General features: G+C 41.7%; 1 protein-coding gene across 8 annotated transcripts in view; it reads right to left on the bottom strand.

The window, feature by feature from the left end:
• Nucleotides 1-1,871: 1,871 nt before the first annotated feature.
• Nucleotides 1,872-16,713, bottom strand: part of myo5aa (myosin VAa) — a 102,739-nt gene continuing 87,897 nt past the window's right edge. For 4 of the 8 annotated variants that reach the window (XM_084066044.1, XM_084066049.1, XM_084066046.1 and 1 more), the window contains 11 exons: nucleotides 15,453-15,651; nucleotides 13,978-14,043; nucleotides 12,794-12,887; nucleotides 11,559-11,708; nucleotides 11,252-11,406; nucleotides 10,754-10,843; nucleotides 9,676-9,826; nucleotides 9,197-9,479; nucleotides 7,905-8,079; nucleotides 7,290-7,370; nucleotides 1,872-6,548 (listed from right to left, as the gene is read on the bottom strand). In XM_084066044.1, coding sequence (XP_083922170.1) covers nucleotides 6,396-6,548; nucleotides 7,290-7,370; nucleotides 7,905-8,079; nucleotides 9,197-9,479; nucleotides 9,676-9,826; nucleotides 10,754-10,843; nucleotides 11,252-11,406; nucleotides 11,559-11,708; nucleotides 12,794-12,887; nucleotides 13,978-14,043; nucleotides 15,453-15,651 — 1,597 coding nt within the window. In that variant the 3' untranslated portion in view covers nucleotides 1,872-6,395. The remainder of the gene's footprint in view (nucleotides 6,549-7,289; nucleotides 7,371-7,904; nucleotides 8,080-9,196; nucleotides 9,480-9,675; nucleotides 9,827-10,753; nucleotides 10,844-11,251; nucleotides 11,407-11,558; nucleotides 11,709-12,793; nucleotides 12,888-13,977; nucleotides 14,044-15,452; nucleotides 15,652-16,713) is intronic. The other 4 variants (XM_084066047.1, XM_084066050.1, XM_084066045.1 and 1 more) reach the window with 3 other exon arrangements.

The raw sequence follows: 16,713 nt of genomic DNA, 5'->3' as shown, positions 1-16,713 counted from the left end.
AGAACAAACTGAGCAGAAAAGACAAAACATAAATAAAACAAAACAAAGACATGATGCTACTACTCGTGTGCAATATAAGAATGACAAAGAAGAGTTTTTAAATGGAAAAGTGACAGTATTATGGAAGCCTACCATCTAATTAAACTCTCGGGTATTCAATGTATTTATTAGTCTTCTTTTATAAGTAGATGGGGAGGATGTGGTGGCCACTGGGTATTCCACATGGAGACACCTTTGTATTAGATGGAGAACTGCCCCCTGGTGGTGTTATCTAATGGGACATGTAGATGGTTTGCTTATCATGGTGGGATATGAACAGTGGTGCAGTGGCGTTAATTCAGCAAAAGCTAAGGTATGGCAAGGTTAGGGTTGGCAACTCTCAGAGATTAAAATGGGGGACACCTATCCTAGGCGCAAAGCCACGCTGCCGAAACTCTTTTTGGGGGTCAAAACCCCCGAAATGCATAGAAAACTATGCAATATACCTATAACACAATACAAACACAGTGGTGTTACACCTGCACTAGGCTAATATTCATATATATATATATATATATATATATATATATATATATATATATATATATATATATATATATATATTAATATATATATATATATTTCCCCCTGGAGCCAAGGTATGGCACCTGCCTGTCGACAGATCTTTCCTGATAATTCCAACTGATTTAGAGACTTTCTTTGATAACTGGTCGATGTGTTCTTTCCAACAGTAGCCTACTTCTCGTCAACCATCCATTACTCCAAAAATGGGGTGGAGGCAACTCGACTGATTTCATTTCCCTCAATAAGGAGTTTGGCTTCCTCAGAGTTGTACTATTTCCTACCTGAGAATGTTATAAACTTAGTTTAAAAAATGTAAATATTTGTTTGTTTAGTTGAACCATTTTGGAGAGTTAATACCAGCGTAAACAGGGCAGGCTGCTGACAGCAGCAGGCTTGATCCCTGTGAGGCAGGCCTGACGCATTAGCTGAGTGAGCACCTGGCAGTGCTGTATAGCACTGTCTGAGGTACATCCCATAGGCAAATATTGTACTTTTACTCCACTACAATTATTTGACAATTTGACAATTACTTTGTAGGTTTTGATTATTACAAAATATACACTTCAGCCCTATATATATTTCAGCCATTTGAAAATAGCCAATCTACAATGCTTGTGAGCTTGTAGATCTGCTATTTTCTTTTTATTTATTTATTTTATTTAGAGGAGACAATTATTTTTTACCCCTTTCTCTCCCCAATTTAGTTGCTATGCCAATTGATTCCTCCCCACATACTTTTCTGTGTTGTCACTGCATGCTGTCGTATCCTACTGACTCACCTGCCAGTGAGGAGCCCCCACCAGGAGGACATAGACTAGAGCCTTCGTCCTACTCCTCCCGCCCAACACTCCCCGCTGACAGGTGCCGCCCCAGCCGGTAGGAGTATATGCAATAACCCAAACTTACAAAAATATATTTCATATATTTAAAAAAAAAAAGATAAATAGCCAACCTACAAGCTCACAACTTGTCACGATGCAATGGGTTGTGAGCTTGAAGATCTGCTATTTCCCTCGTTTCTTTCTGAAATTCTTTAAAAAAAGTTTGACATCATTTGTTTTAATGTTTTGAAATAAAAAATAAACTAGGAAACAAACCATAAAAATGGGTCCTCAACTCAAACAGTCTTTGCACACCTTGCAGTTCCCCTAAATCCTTACAAGTTGTATAGTTGCATATAACACTACCATTTAATTGTTTTCAGTGCTTTCACTCCAAATCAAATTTGTCATACATGACAATAAAGAGATGAAGTGATTGATTCATTGAATTAAACAAAAATGCCCAGTGGACAGCTTGGACAGTGCTGTATTCTTTTATTTTACTTTTACAGATTTGACAACTCAATTTTATTCCAAGTTTTTCTTTTTTGAAATGGTGAACACATTCACTAATAAGCACAGCTACCAGGAACTACAAACAGTCCAGTTTTGTCAAATGTACAGATGGGTCATAGAGGAAACCACAGTACCAGCTTCAGCATGTTCAGACCGGTATCACATGATAATTATAGCTTGACCACTTTTAACATTTCAATGGTAAGTTCAATGGTAAGTTGATGCTCGTGTTTATAAGAATAACGATACCTCATAGTGCTTCCTACTTATATCATACAACCCGACTCTCCCAAACGTAAACAGGATAGATCGATGATGATGGTCATTTTAGAGAGACCCGGATGGGGCGGGGGGGATGAGACACCCCAGCTCCACTAAACAACACAAGCTGATGAATGAATACGTTCCTCTCTCTGAAACGAAGCCAGCCGTTCAATAAGGGAGTAAATGAGCCCAGAAGGACAGCAGCGTGACAGAGGCTGGTGCTGTGTCAAGTACGTACCCAAGAGCCCGTCTTTATGAATTGTGGCTTGAAGCGAGTTTATGTAGAAGCAATCTGGGAACCCATTCGGATAAAATAAAAAAAGGATACGACTTGAGATTAATGTGGAAGAGCTTCGGGGGAGCGGGGGGCCTTAAAAAACGAAACTAGACTCAACAAAATCAATATTCACTCTTTTCGAGTGTCCTGAGAGGCAAATGTCCCCCCTCATACAAGGAATGTGATAAGAGGAAGTATATATAATCAGCCAGTGGCGACAGGACTTATACTGTACAGTAGAAGCACTGATCTGAGCTTAAAATTTGCATTAATGTTTTAGACTAGGCTATACTGTATATCCATTGGTATTTGACTTACTCTGCAATATTTAAAAGTGCATTCAAATAGATAGCTAAACAGTGCAACCCATCTCTGACACTGGAGGACAAAGGGACACCTTAACAAAACACGCACACATAAACTATTTAAACCCATTTTACAGTGGTTCCAACAAAAATACTGCACAGACAGGAAAGATAAATAATATTAAATGATATGACAAAGATTGCTTGCTGAAGTCATTCAGATAGTTCAGATAAGGCTTAAAATCATATTTTGCATGATGAACAGTTTTATTTAACATTCATGTGTTTCAAAGTCCTTCAGTATTGCCCGTTTTCCAGGGTTTGTCCGATAGATATGTACTCTTCACAAAGGACTTTGTCCTTAAACCACCTCATTATCCATACAATGTAAAAATGTAACAAAAAGGCAATTTCATAATACTACGTGGTCCCAATTAGAACAACATGAACAATAAAGTCATTTTAGCTGACAAATGCATCACCAAAAAAATTATAATACAAAAATCTGATATTAAACTACGACTCTAACAGATCACTAATGATATACTATTTTGTTTTGTAACTTTTCTCCCTGTCGGCGAGATTATCGTTCTTTTTTTTGGTTCCACACACAGAAGCACATTATGCAGTGTGTGCGTTTAAGCGTGTTTATTTATGCATTATATTGTGTGTGGATGAGAGAGAGAGAGGGGAATTCAAGGTGGTCGGCCTCAATCATTATCTTCCCTGGGTGATGATCTCTTGAGCTCTTAATAAAAACAATAATATATGTAATGTAACCACTGTGATGAATGCAGGTCATCCAAATGTTGGTAACTGAACATTAATGAGAGAGATGCGTCATGATGAAAACAAATGCTCTACCATAGAGAAACACCACTTTAAGAGGGTAAGGTTTGCGGGCAAATAAGGTTCATATAAGGGTCAGAGGCAAACATGGTTCATAGTTAATACTAATGGCACAGCAGGGACAAAGTAAACACAAAATGCAGCAGCAAAAATTTAAAAACGAAATACTGAAATAAATAATAAGTTGATCGTAATAGGAACATGTTCAGAGCTCTTACGCAGACTTGGGACTAGACTTAGAGAAGACAGCACTGGGAGAATCCAGTGCTCTTGTGTGCAAAAACCCCTTGAGATACAGCAGTAAGCCAAGAGCAATGTGTGTGTACGTGTGTGCATGTACTGTACATTTATGTGAACTGATCAGATTTGGGTCAAAACAGCAATTGCAAATAATACATTGTTTTAAATGCAAAGGAATAGGAGGCAGGTAGGGTTTGCCATGTAGCACAAATGAGTGGCAGGAAGTTTATACACAATCCCCCTACTAAATAGTATCAATGACCTGTGGTGGGTTTAAACACCTCAGAACCACCACCATTTAAAAATAATATTAATAACCACTCTTAGGGTTGGGCAATTAACCGTAAATATTTCAAAACTGACATCTAGAACCAATAAATGACTTAATTTTGCTCAAGTTGGTTAATCGAATAATTGAGAAGCAGGTTTTTTAATATATATATATTTTAATTTGTTTTATATCGACAAAGAAATTATTATCAATTAAATCGATTAGTCTGATTAACCACTTAAGCACCATTTCATACTTAATTTATCGTAATCAAGGCAAAAGTTTGAAATAATCGTGATATAGATTTGAAGTCATATCGCCCAGCCGTACCTCAGAACCCACTAATTAATAATAACCACGCTAATGAAAAAAACCTGTGCCACAGGAGTGCCCCGCTTCATCTGTCAGAAATGCAGGTTATAACTGTACGTTACAAAAGCTACACGCTAGCTCTAAAACTAACATCACAATTACATTAGCCAACAAAGAAAGAAAACCACTACTACCAATGGATAAGCCCTCAGATTGGACTACATAGGACAGCCATACGTCAATAGCAGGTTTCTCCATCATGGGAGTATTCTAATGGCCACGACACAGCCTTTCATTTCTTCCTAACTTCCTAAAAGATGAGGGGGATGAGGAGTCTTCCTCCATCATGTCCTCACAAAGTCTTCTGCAAAGAAGCTTGTATTAAAACTTGGCGTGGGTGTGTTGGAGAACAAGGGCGGAGGTTAACGCAATAAATAAACACCCTAGAGTATTATATAGATATATAGAATCAAATGTATGTATATTTATTTATATATTATGTATAAGTAGTACTGTATGGTACAGAAAACGGGCTCCGTCTTGGCTTGACTTGTGTTCAGAGTGTGGTGGGATGGGAACAGAACCAGGTCCATACAGCCCCTGGTCCTGATCATACTGTATGGGGACATTGGGGAGGAGAGAGAGAGCCAGCTGCAGCCTTAAAGCTTCTCAACTGGTTTTGCACCGGGAGGCTCTTTTCCCACCGTGCCACTGGTTCTTGGACGCGTTTCCATACGCTTCGGCTCGGTTCCAGATGAGGTTCTCAGAAAAGGAAAAGCATTGTTTCGAGCTTGTGGATCTGCTACTTTTAAATTTGAATCATGAAAAGTAACATAGACGATATAGCCCTGCTCAGGAGGGGGTTTCTAACCCAGAACTCGGAAAATAGCAGATCTGCAAGCAACCCGACTCGTTGTGAGCTTATAGATCAGCTAGTTTCACTTTTTTCAGTGACTTACCTCCCACTTCAGGGGTGGTTCTGATTATAATGGAAACAAAGGTTTTGGTAGTCCAAAAAAAAAGAAGAGCTGACATCACATCATGAAGTAGTTAACTGGTATATCGTACAAGACATCTGATGTTGCCCAGTTTGACTCTGTCTCTGTCTTTGACCCCTGCTGTGACGGCTCGCGTCCAGCTTTTGGAGCCCCCCCCCCTCCCCCCAAGAACCACCAGTTATTTGAGGGTCGCTGGTGTTTCGTGCATCGACACATTCCCCGCAGAACAAGCAGACTAACGAGATGAACGACTATTTAACAGTGAGTAAAATCCGGAGAGCGGATCTAGGAGTGGGGTGGGCCGGGGGTTTTATCTACAGAGAGAGGTATCGGGGAGCGCTGAGCTAAATCTTGTGGAATCTCTAAGACAATGGTTCCCAACCTTTTTTCCTTGAAGCCCCCCCCCCTCTTACATCTAGCTAAAGCTGGGACCTCCACACAGACGCACCGATGCAGAGTGAGCTTCTAAAGAGTCTTTTTTTTACCTTTTTTAGAAAAATGTAGACCGTTGTTTTTTATTATTTAATGTTATGTTATTTGTGCAACAAACAACATTTTGGAATACCTCCAAACTGACACATTTTGGAATACCTCCAAACAGACACATTTTGGAGTACCTCCAAACAGACAAGACCCCCAGGGTCCCCACATGATTTTTTGGGGGGTCCCCAAGTGACAATTTAGGACTTTTAATACCTTTTTAATACCTAAAAAAAGAGAAAAAGAAAGAGGCAAATATTGTGAAAATAGCCCATATACTGTAGACCTGCTATTTTCACAATATTTAGCCGTGGAACCAAGTCAAACTAAATTGAATGCCTCAACTCCAGTGCTTGTCAGGGTGGGGGGTTCAAACATTATTATTTTTGGGGGGGTCGTAGCCTGAAAGGGTTGAGAACCACTGTTCTAAGAGGTGTAGTGTTTTCTATAAGCTAATGTAGTGATTGTGTTTGTGTGTTTGTGTGTGTGTTTCCTGGTCTAGACGCGGGTGAGGAAGCCCAGGTTGAGGGAGCTGGGGATCTGGATGGTCTCCAGGGCCAAAGAGGACGGGTTGAAGGGGAAGGTCACCGGGTAGATCATTTTCGGATCCATCAGCAACTGCGGCGTCTCGCAACGATCCCGCAAACGAGTCTGACGCGAAAGGAAGAGAGAAGAAAGAGACACAGATGGAAGGAAGTTGGTTTAGTTTTGTTTCATTTTGTCAGGATCCAAAATATGAATTACATAGTTAGCAAAATAAATTATATAATAGCAAAATATACAAAAGTGTACGCATTAAAGCAGCAATATGTAACTTTTAATGAATAAAATGTAATTTTGTCCAATCTGTATGGTAGATAAGGATGTTAATACAATATAATCCTTATACAATTAGAGTGGATGTATTTAGTCTCCGTGCTCTTCTATTGAGACATCTAGATCGTGTCAAAGGTCATTGTCTCACCTGGACACAGGATCTGACACAAATTTTGTGTTCAATTTATCCCCTGAGCAAGCACAGAGGCTCTATTAGCTCAATGGTAAAAATGTCAGCACAATATTATACTTCATGGACTGGGGTCCCCCAGGGCTCTATATTTGGTTTGCTACTTTTTTGCCTCTACACCATATAACTTTGCCGAACAATGCTCACAACAAGTCAAGGCAATTCTTGGCGAATGTTTGTCTGTTATGACATGCCTAGAATTGGGACGCTAGGGTTCATGTAAACTCAAATGCATTAAGTAGTGTTAACAGGAGAGGGGTAATTATCATGCCCTTTTCAGCCACCTGACCGGGTACAGTTCTCAAAGAGCATTTCATCAGGTCACACAGACAGCAGAGAGACCACCTGTGCCCTACAGGTGAGAATAATAATTGTGAAGACAGTACCTGTATTGTTCGTATGAAAGACACAGACACCCTCTCTTCAAACTCATTGACCGGAGTGTACAGGTTCAGGACCCTCACAATCTGGAAGATGAAGCAAGCACAGAAAGAAAATAACATTAATGAATGAAAAACGAAAATGAAAGCCCTCTTCTCTAGGCCAGTGGTGTAAAGTAACTAAGTACATTTACTCAAGTACTGTAACTGTACGTAAGTACAATTTTGAGGTATGTTTTACTTTACTGGAGTATTTCCAATTTTCTGTACTATACACATTTTGGTCATTTGAAAATCTACAAGATCTACAAGCTCACAATGTCGGTTTTGCGACGCGTTGTGAGCTTGTAGATCTGCGATTTTCAAAGGATTTTTTATACATATTATACACTTGAAAACTTGTGAAATGGGACTTTCTGCATAATGAGTACTTTAACTTTTGGTACTTTAAGTATATTTTGATGCCAATACATTTGTACTTACGCATACTCAAGTACATTTTGAATACCAAACGTGTACTTGTTGTAACAGACTATTTCTACAAATTTCAATAGGGTATTGATTCTTTTACTTAAGTAAAAAAAATGGAGTACTTCTTCCATCACTGATTGGGACTCCTACCTGAGCGGTGGTGAGGGCGTGGCACATGGTGCAGATGGCCTCGGCGTCCTCATCCGTCTTCTTCTTCACCTGCAGCAGCTGAGCAGCCTGGATGAGCGGCTCCAGGGTCTCCTTGGCTCCGCACACCATCAGACTCTTGTCTCTCAGCCACTCCTCCAGCTGGCTCACATTGTACCTGCACGCACACACACACACAGTATTACTATACTTGTCAACATTTTAGGATGCCGATTTTACGAATGGCATTATTGTCTCCGCCAGGAGACTATGTTTTCGTTCTCGTCCTTCCGTGTGTCCACCAAGCTAACATTGGTCAAGCTTCACGTGACACATGACAATATGTTGAAAGGGTGTGCTTTGATTGGCTAGCGAGACGCATGATGAAATAGAGTCTTATAAATAGGTGTGTCACTTCAAAAGATCATTTATATCTTTTGAAGTGAGGTAAGACAGGATTAATCAGGAGCAGTACTGGCGGAGACCTGTGCTCCGAGGAGCACATTTTCTAGTTTTAAACATGTTTTTCCGTTTTTTTTTACCCCAGCGCCAGAAAAAGCCGGTCTACACTCAGCTCAAAATGCGTTGTTTATTTCAAAAGGTCCATGTTGTTACATTTGTAAACTCTCTGAGTATCCCTCAATACTCTCAGACTCGTCTAACTACTTCTCCAAAGTGACCACGATCTGGTACCACCCAAATTTAGAACGAATATAGGAAAATTCTCTACTACTCTGCAAACCAAAATGTGGAATGCCCTGACACCGTCCATCAAAGGATGTGAATCACTGGTTTATTTTTTGCCTGAAAAAATTAGGAGACCACAAGGGGAGGTACAGTAAATGTAAATTCCCATCGAAAGGAGGCATCATTCACTGCCGTAATCTTTCCTTTTTCTCCTTTGTACATACAAAAAACTGGTATATAGTGTTTGTATTTGTTAATTACACTATTGTGAAAAAAACATGTACAGTATGCTATGATGATGACTTGAATACAGGACCACAATGGAAACAAGTCCCCAGCTATCCTTTTAGCTTTAATGTCTTCCTGTACCAATGTGAAAGCATCTGTGTGTCATTTTTTTATTTCTTTGGTTACTCAAAAATAGCAAGATCTACAAGCTCATAGCTCAAGCTATAAAGTATAAGATAATAGTTAAAATATAATATGAAGGGGTTCCAGGTTTGAACGGGTCAATTGTGACGCTGTTCGTGAACAAGATGACCAAAATAAAAACAAAATTTCAAAAATACGTTTTGAGAACCACTGCTGCTCCCACACACACACAGTACCTGATCTGCATGCCTTTGCTCCAGGAGCACATGTCCTTGCGCAGCAGCAGGTTGTTGAGGGTGCAGGCCCCGATGATGTAGAACTGCTGCTTCACCACCTGCTTGATGAGCTCGGGGTCGGTGCCGTGCTGGCACATGGTGGAGTGGAAGGAGCTCAGCTGCCTCAGGATGGAGTCCAGCGTGTACGTGCCCTCGTCGGCGATGCTCGACGTCCGCTTGCGCAGGCCGGTCGGCTTGACCCCCGACACGCCCTGGATGGTCTCGTGCTCCAGCATGCCGGACACTTATGGGGGGGTAATCAAATAAATAATGTGGCGGTTGATGTAAAATATGTACTTATTGCAAACTGTTAAAGTATTCAATCAATCAAACTGAGCCCTTGTCACCTCTGGGCCCCGGTGCAGTAGCGCTGACTGCACCAGTGATTTTTATGCCACTACGGAGGCGCACACACACACACACACACACTCACACCCTACCTATCATGGGTTGGAGGATGCACTCCATGCATTTGATGAGCTGCTGGTAGATCTGGATGGCCAGGTCACTGATCACCTGTCTGTACTCTGCCAGGTCAAAGTTAGACAGACAGTGTTCAGTCTGCCGCGTCGTGTTGTGCTTCATGAAGGCCTGACACACACACACACACACACACACACACACACACACACACACACACACACACACACACACACACACACACACACACACACGAAGCACAGAAGTAACAAAATTAGTCTACGATTCTGTGTTGTCACAAAGACAGTGTTTGTATGTACAGTTTGTATTTATGTTTATGAACTATATATCGTCGCTGTCAGGCAGAAATCTCTTATTTCCATATTCTAACTTTGTGTTTATTCGTACATTAAAGCCCTACTTGATCATACTAAAGCATTACACATTACAGACTGTTCCCAGTTGAGGGGATTTATTCCAGCTGTGGTCTGAAACATAACATACATACATCTTACTCTCAATATAAACAATAATTGTCTTCAAATATGATAAGGACTGTAACATACAAATATGGACAATATAGACTGATGCAGAAATTATGCATACATACTACTGTACATGAGACTAAAGATGAGGTACAGCAAACAGTTTGCTGGTAACATCCAAACAACTAATAAACTACTCATCAAACAAACTGCAAGGTCCAGTATTCTAGTAAACACATACCTTTGTGCATCCACACACAAAGGAATAAAAGGGGCTGTAGCACACAGTAAAACTTAAAAGTGAGAGAGTGTCAAACTCCCAGCCAGGTCAACTATATCTGAGCCAAACGCAATCAGTAACAGATGGTACTGTACATAGCTTAATTAAATGAGGAGCACCTGTGATCAGAGTGAACTAGTATGAATCATGATCAATCAGGTAAGGTTGGTGTGACCTTGAGGAAATACACACGATGATTAGGTACGGTCAGTGTGGCCTTTCTAACAGTAACAGTTTTGGATATACAGTATGAGGTTTCCACCTGAGACGATATGTGTGTGTGTGTGTGTGTGTGTGTGTGTGTGTGAGTGAGTGAGAGAGAGAGAGTCTCACGTCATCTCCACTGTACTGTTTCAGACAGTGCAGGAACCTGCAGGTGTTAGACAGCCAGAAGGACACCGTCTCAAAGTCGTCTCCCCGTTTCTGACAGAGAGAAAAAGAAAACAAATAAACTGCATTGTTTACAGCATTGGTTCTCAAACATTTATTGTCATGTATTGGCCCCATCTTAAAAGAGTTTGTGTCAGAGACCCCCAGATTGGTGTTAAAAAGTTTCACCCCTGTCACACATTTTTCATGATTTTCCAAACATTTTCAGAAATAGTAGATGTACAAGCTCACACGATCATGTTGCGACCCATTATGACCTTGACCTAGATCTCCTATTTTTGAATATTCATGTATAAAATAGAGACCAATTGTTATTATGCTATATTAAGTAATTTCACTGGGGACCCCATGGAACCCCTTCAAGGACCTCACTTTAAGAAATAAAAACTACCTTAAATGAATAAAAATAAACATTCAGTACACACACGCGCGCGTACGTACCTTGAGGATCTTCTTAATGCTGTTGATGGTGGAGGTGAGCAGAGTGCGGACCTTCTGGTCGTCATTGACGTAGTCTGCATGTCTCAGACACATGAAGAGGATGTAGGCTGGCAGACCTGGGATCAGATTCACCGCTACGCCACGAGGCTTCAGCTCTGACACCACACACAAACACAGGAAGGAAACATTACATATCGTTGCTTTGTAAATTAACGCCCTACTTGATCATACTACACAACTACAGCGTCACACAAAAACATAAAAGGTTTTGAGGTTTTGAGAACCACCCCGTCACTCATCTGCTGACCTAGAATGAGGTTCTTGACCAGACGGAGTTCGTCTTCCTTCTTGTACTCCAGCATGCCCTGGAAGTCCTTCTCCCTGCGGGGGATGTTGACCGCTCGGACGGGTTCATCCACCATCTGACCCGGTGAGGTCTGACCCTCCCCCTGACCTGCTGGGACACACAAAGCAGAGGTTAAAAGAATGTGGTGAAATTAAAAATACCTTCTCTGATTGCCGAGGCCCCAAGGGAGTACAGTATTGAGTGTTAACCCATTCCAATCCGGGAACGCATCTGTGTCATTTTAGATTTCTTTGGCTATTCAAAAATAGCAGACAAGCTCATAGCCGCGCTATGAGCTTGTAGATCTGCTTTTTTTTTTTTTTTGTCGTGAAAATGTGTGCAAACCTTTGAATATGTATATACATTTTAGACTCAAATCTTTGCTTCTTGGGGTCCCTGGAACAAAATATTTTGAGATGGGGTGGTCCGCGGACAAATACATATCATTTTGGGGGTCCTTGACAGGAAAAAAGTTTGAGAACCACTGATATTATAGCAACAGAAGTAAAAAGAAAAAAAAAAAAACTGTTATGATTTAGAAGACTTGTATTTGTAGAATCCCCAGAAGCAAAGATTTGAGTTAAAAATGTTTGCTTTAAATACATTATTTAAATATATTCAAAGATTTGCACAAATGCGCTATTAGCTTGTATATCTGCTATTATTTAATAGCCAAAGAAATCTGAAATGACAGAGATGCGTTCCCGGATTGAATGGGCTAAGTTGTTCTTGAGAACGCTGCAAGCTGCCATTCTGGTGACCAAGCAATCGGGCCGTTCCATACGGCCACACACACCAAACAGACATGAGCAATCAGGCCATTCTGAACAGGATTGTGCATAGAACGGCCACGGACCGAACATGCACTGCACTAGCAATGATAACACAAACTAATTAAATGTTTGTTTTGCATGCTTCTATTTTGTCATATAAGCTGAAAGAAAACTCAAACGTCTTTTTCACATCGAGGCTTTAATAAGTATGTATGCAACAAATTATTTTATTTCAGTTTAACCTGTCACATAACACCTCACAAACACGGGTGTGCATTCCCTAAATAATTTGCTGTTATCGTCATGGTATTTCTTCTGAACTATCGGGACAGAACAGAGATGTAATTTAAGATGGCATCCTAGCCTGGATTCGAACCCGGGGGGGGCGATTTGGTTACACACAGTGATGAATGACCTCCTTACCTCCCATCTCTCCAATCTTTTTGGAGTAAACCTTCAGCTGTTTCTTCAGCTTCCGGATTGTTCTGTCCTGCTTCTCCAACTGCTCCATCAGATCCTGAGACACACGGAGGGAGAGATGGAGTGATGGAGGAGAAGAGAGAGAAAATGAACCAAGTATTGAGAGATGGAACAACGGCACAAGGGAGAGGGCAGGAGAAAATACATGTGTGTGAGAGAGAGGGAGAGAGAGAGAGATACAGATGGAAGAAAAGAGAGGTGGAGGGACAAACAGAACGAGATCAAAGAGGGAAGAGAGATGTGAAGAGAGAGACAGATGAAAGAAAGAGGGAGAAATAGACAGAGAAGCAGAGGGAGAAGAAAAAAAGAGTCAAGGCCACAGTTAAGCTTGTTTAGAACAGCGTTAGATACTTGAAACATTGGGGATGTCACCCCCAAGCTGCAAAGGAGGAACACTACAACTATCTTTCTGATAGCTGCTCCAATTAACCACTTAAACCCTCATTTTACCCTCTTAGTAAAATGGAGCCGAGTTGGCTCTGTACTTGGTCAGCTCGTTTCTTTCTACACCAAATATCTTTGCTGGTAAGATAGCAGATCTACAAGCTCACAACGTGAGCTTGTAGATCTGCTATTTCTGTGAATGTTCTTCCCAGAACAGGGACTAGGATTCAAGTGGTTAATTCCTATAAACACTGAAACATGGAAACTGTCTTTGACCTGAATGGCAACTGGCTCAAGTAAAACATTTTTATGGTATTTTGCCAACCTTCACATGGCTAAGAGGGGGAAAAAAACTGTTTGTTTATTCCCACTTGCTGCCAAATTGATCTAATATTATCTAATATTGTTGCATATATTTGCAGTTGGGCCAACTTTGGATGGGATCTTTGCATTAAAACACCTTCAGAAATGGTGAGTATTCCTCTTTGGTGCGTCATTTGGAAGAATAATTCAAGGGATGTGTTATAATCAAAAGAGACATAGCTGTATTGATCGACTGCTTTGTCAGAGAAACAGGTCCGTGTGTTAGGAGGGGGAGAGCGGGTGTGCTCAGCCGGTCCGCTGTGGGTTAGAACACGCTGCGTTAAGAGTTAAGAGCTGACATCCTGCTCAACACGCACTCAGTTAGTTTGAACACATGCAGAAAGAACAGGCCCACATAAATGCACACGGTCTCTACATACAACCATCCGCCGTAAAATGATGACTCGAGCTTCCCGGGACGCTGTGGGGTCTTCTGCCAGTATTTCCTGTCAGGTGACATCATTATCCACACAGGTGAGTGTGTGTGAGTGTGAGAGTGTGTGTGTGTGTGTGTGTGTGTGTGTGTGTGTGTGTGTGTGTGTGTGTGTGTGTGTGTGTGTGTGTGTGTGTGTGTGTGTGTGTGTGTGTGTGTGTGTGAGACACATTTTTGTTGTATGTAGTATGACATACATGTGGATTGGCCATTCAACACGTGACGCTCATTGAAGATCAGAGAGATACCATCGTACACAGATGGCCCCAATCCTTGATTTTGATTGGCGGAGTCCTGTGGTAAATTACTCATAACATGAAGTGTTCGTCGCTTGGGAGGCAAACTGGAAGATAGATGACCGTACCTTTTTTTAATATTCCGTGGCACAAATTAGGAAGTCGCTCTTCCAAGTTTGTGCTGTCAGTCGCGAGAGGCCGGGAACTACTTCCTTGAACAAATTGTTCTTGTAGTGAGTTGTTTATTAAGAACTGCTTTAATTGGGACGTGTCTATTATTTTCATGGTGCCACATTTGTTACCGTTTTAGAAAAGCAATAAGCCACTAGAGGTCGCCGTTTACCTTGATTTTACAAATGGCTAAGAGGGTCGGAAGCACTCGGACGCCTCTTAGCCATTGTAAGATCTACGGCAAACCACGACCTCTAGTGGCTTATTGCTTCACTTTAGGCTACATAAATATGTATGTTTGTATGTTAGGTGTAAACTCTGGTGTCTCTCTTGTGGTATAACAAGTTTGCTCATTGGGGAACCCGTGTTATGTGTCCATGTACACTCTACTGGTTTGTGTATCTGTATTAGAGTTCTCAACGGGCCCTACTGGGCCGGCCCGAGGCTCGGCCCGGCTCGAACAATTACCGTAAACCCGGGAAGAATTTCCCGCCGATTTTCGATTGAGTTTTGGCCATTGTCACCCGTTGTTCTTTAATAACACGGGTAAGGAAGGTCGGATGGCGACAAACTAGATACCTGAGTAAAGGTCACTTTGGGCTGCATCCACTGCCATTTCCGTCGGCCTTACCGTTAGGCCGCTAGGGGCAGTTGACATTTCTTTTTTTGAAGGTAATATTCTTTTTTAAATGTATATATTTTTTTCTTCACGGAGCTTGAGAATCGGCCCGACTAAATAGCATAGATTTGGGGCCCGGCTTGGCCCGAAAACGTTGTGTCGGGTCGGGTAGTGTCAGGTTCAGGCAGAATTTGAGAACTCTAATCTGTATGCATCAGCTTATAACATCAAAGTTGAAAAATATCACATCCAAAATAAAACCGGGCCAATAAGTGAACCCATATGAAACTGCACAGATGTTTTGAACATGTCACGTTGGGGTGACAAATTTGCACGCAGCAGACCCCTTCGCAGCAGACCCCGTTTCTACACCGTTTTAAACACACGGTGACGTACCAGGTTCTCGTTGGTGAGGCGCGTTATCTCGTGCTGCAGGCTGGCTTCGATGCGGGCCTCCGGGGGCAACTGCAGGTTCTGCGCCAGCAGCTGCTGCTGACGGTTGTTCTCCTCCTTGACGTTCTGCAGCTCGCCACGCAGCGTCTCCACCTCACTGTCGTAGCTGCGCCGCTGCGCCTGCAGCTGGGTCTCCAGCAGCCTGAGGGCGGGGGTGAGGGTGGTAGAGGGGTGTGTGGAAGGGAAAACAGAGAGGGAAGAATAGAGCGGAGAAAGAAAGGAATGATATAGAATGATGGGACAAAAGATGGAGAGAGAGAGAGAGAGAAAATAATCAAATCTGCATCATAAAGTGAGAGTTGCAGTGCAAGAACTCTTCCAAAGTGCTTCCAGGGTGAGAAGAGAGAATGTTAGTTTTCACCCAACAGGGCGTCAAACATCAGCAGCATGCTGTGTACATGCTAGTGAGACATTAAGCATTATTAACCACATAATCAACCCTAGCGTCCCTATTCTGGGCATATTCTCATAATTGGTGAACATTTAGAGAAAAAAAACAGGGAAAAAAAACAGATTACAATGCGTCGCAACACAACATCTGCTATTTTCGGTGTAGAGGGGGGAAAAAGGAAGGAGCCAAGTACAGATCCCTGGGTGACCTCGGTCAACAAAGTATATAGGGGTTTAGGTGGTTAAGATCAGAATACGCTCCACTCTCCTCTGTACCACATCAGACCCCTCCTGCCAGAGGTATGTTTGAAAACATTGGAACTGGAACTAGCCAAAACGAACCACAGACATTTTATGATTATAATATCCGACATTGTGAGACAGATTGTATGGCCATAGACTTGGGCACAGCTGGCACAGCACCAAAAATTACTCAACTTATATTTTGGATAGTGGCGGTTATCGACAGTTTTCAACTCAGATTTTCGCTCAAAGTGAACATGATTTTATCGTGAAGGACTTCTGCACACCTTCAGAGTATGTGGTTTAGGGGGCTGTCTGATACACATTTGAGTAGGATATTGTGTTATCAGACTCTTTGATTTGGACAATGTATCGTTGAGTTTTTTGATATTTCGTCAGCTGTGAAGCACTGCTCACAATGTCTGATACAAATCTTTTGACACAGAGGAGAGTTGGCAGCAGTTACAGTTCAGGATGAAGAGAGATATCTGTCAGCTCTAAAACGCTGCACATGTCCATGATCTCCAACCAGGTTAAGAAGAGAGTGAGACTGCAAGAGAGTGAGACAGTA

The sequence above is a fragment of the Gymnoscopelus microlampas genome (genome assembly GCF_963454915.1).
Source record: "Gymnoscopelus microlampas genome assembly, chromosome: 1".
Lineage (NCBI taxonomy): Eukaryota > Metazoa > Chordata > Actinopteri > Myctophiformes > Myctophidae > Gymnoscopelus > Gymnoscopelus microlampas.
This window is presented reverse-complemented; position numbering and strand designations above follow the sequence as displayed.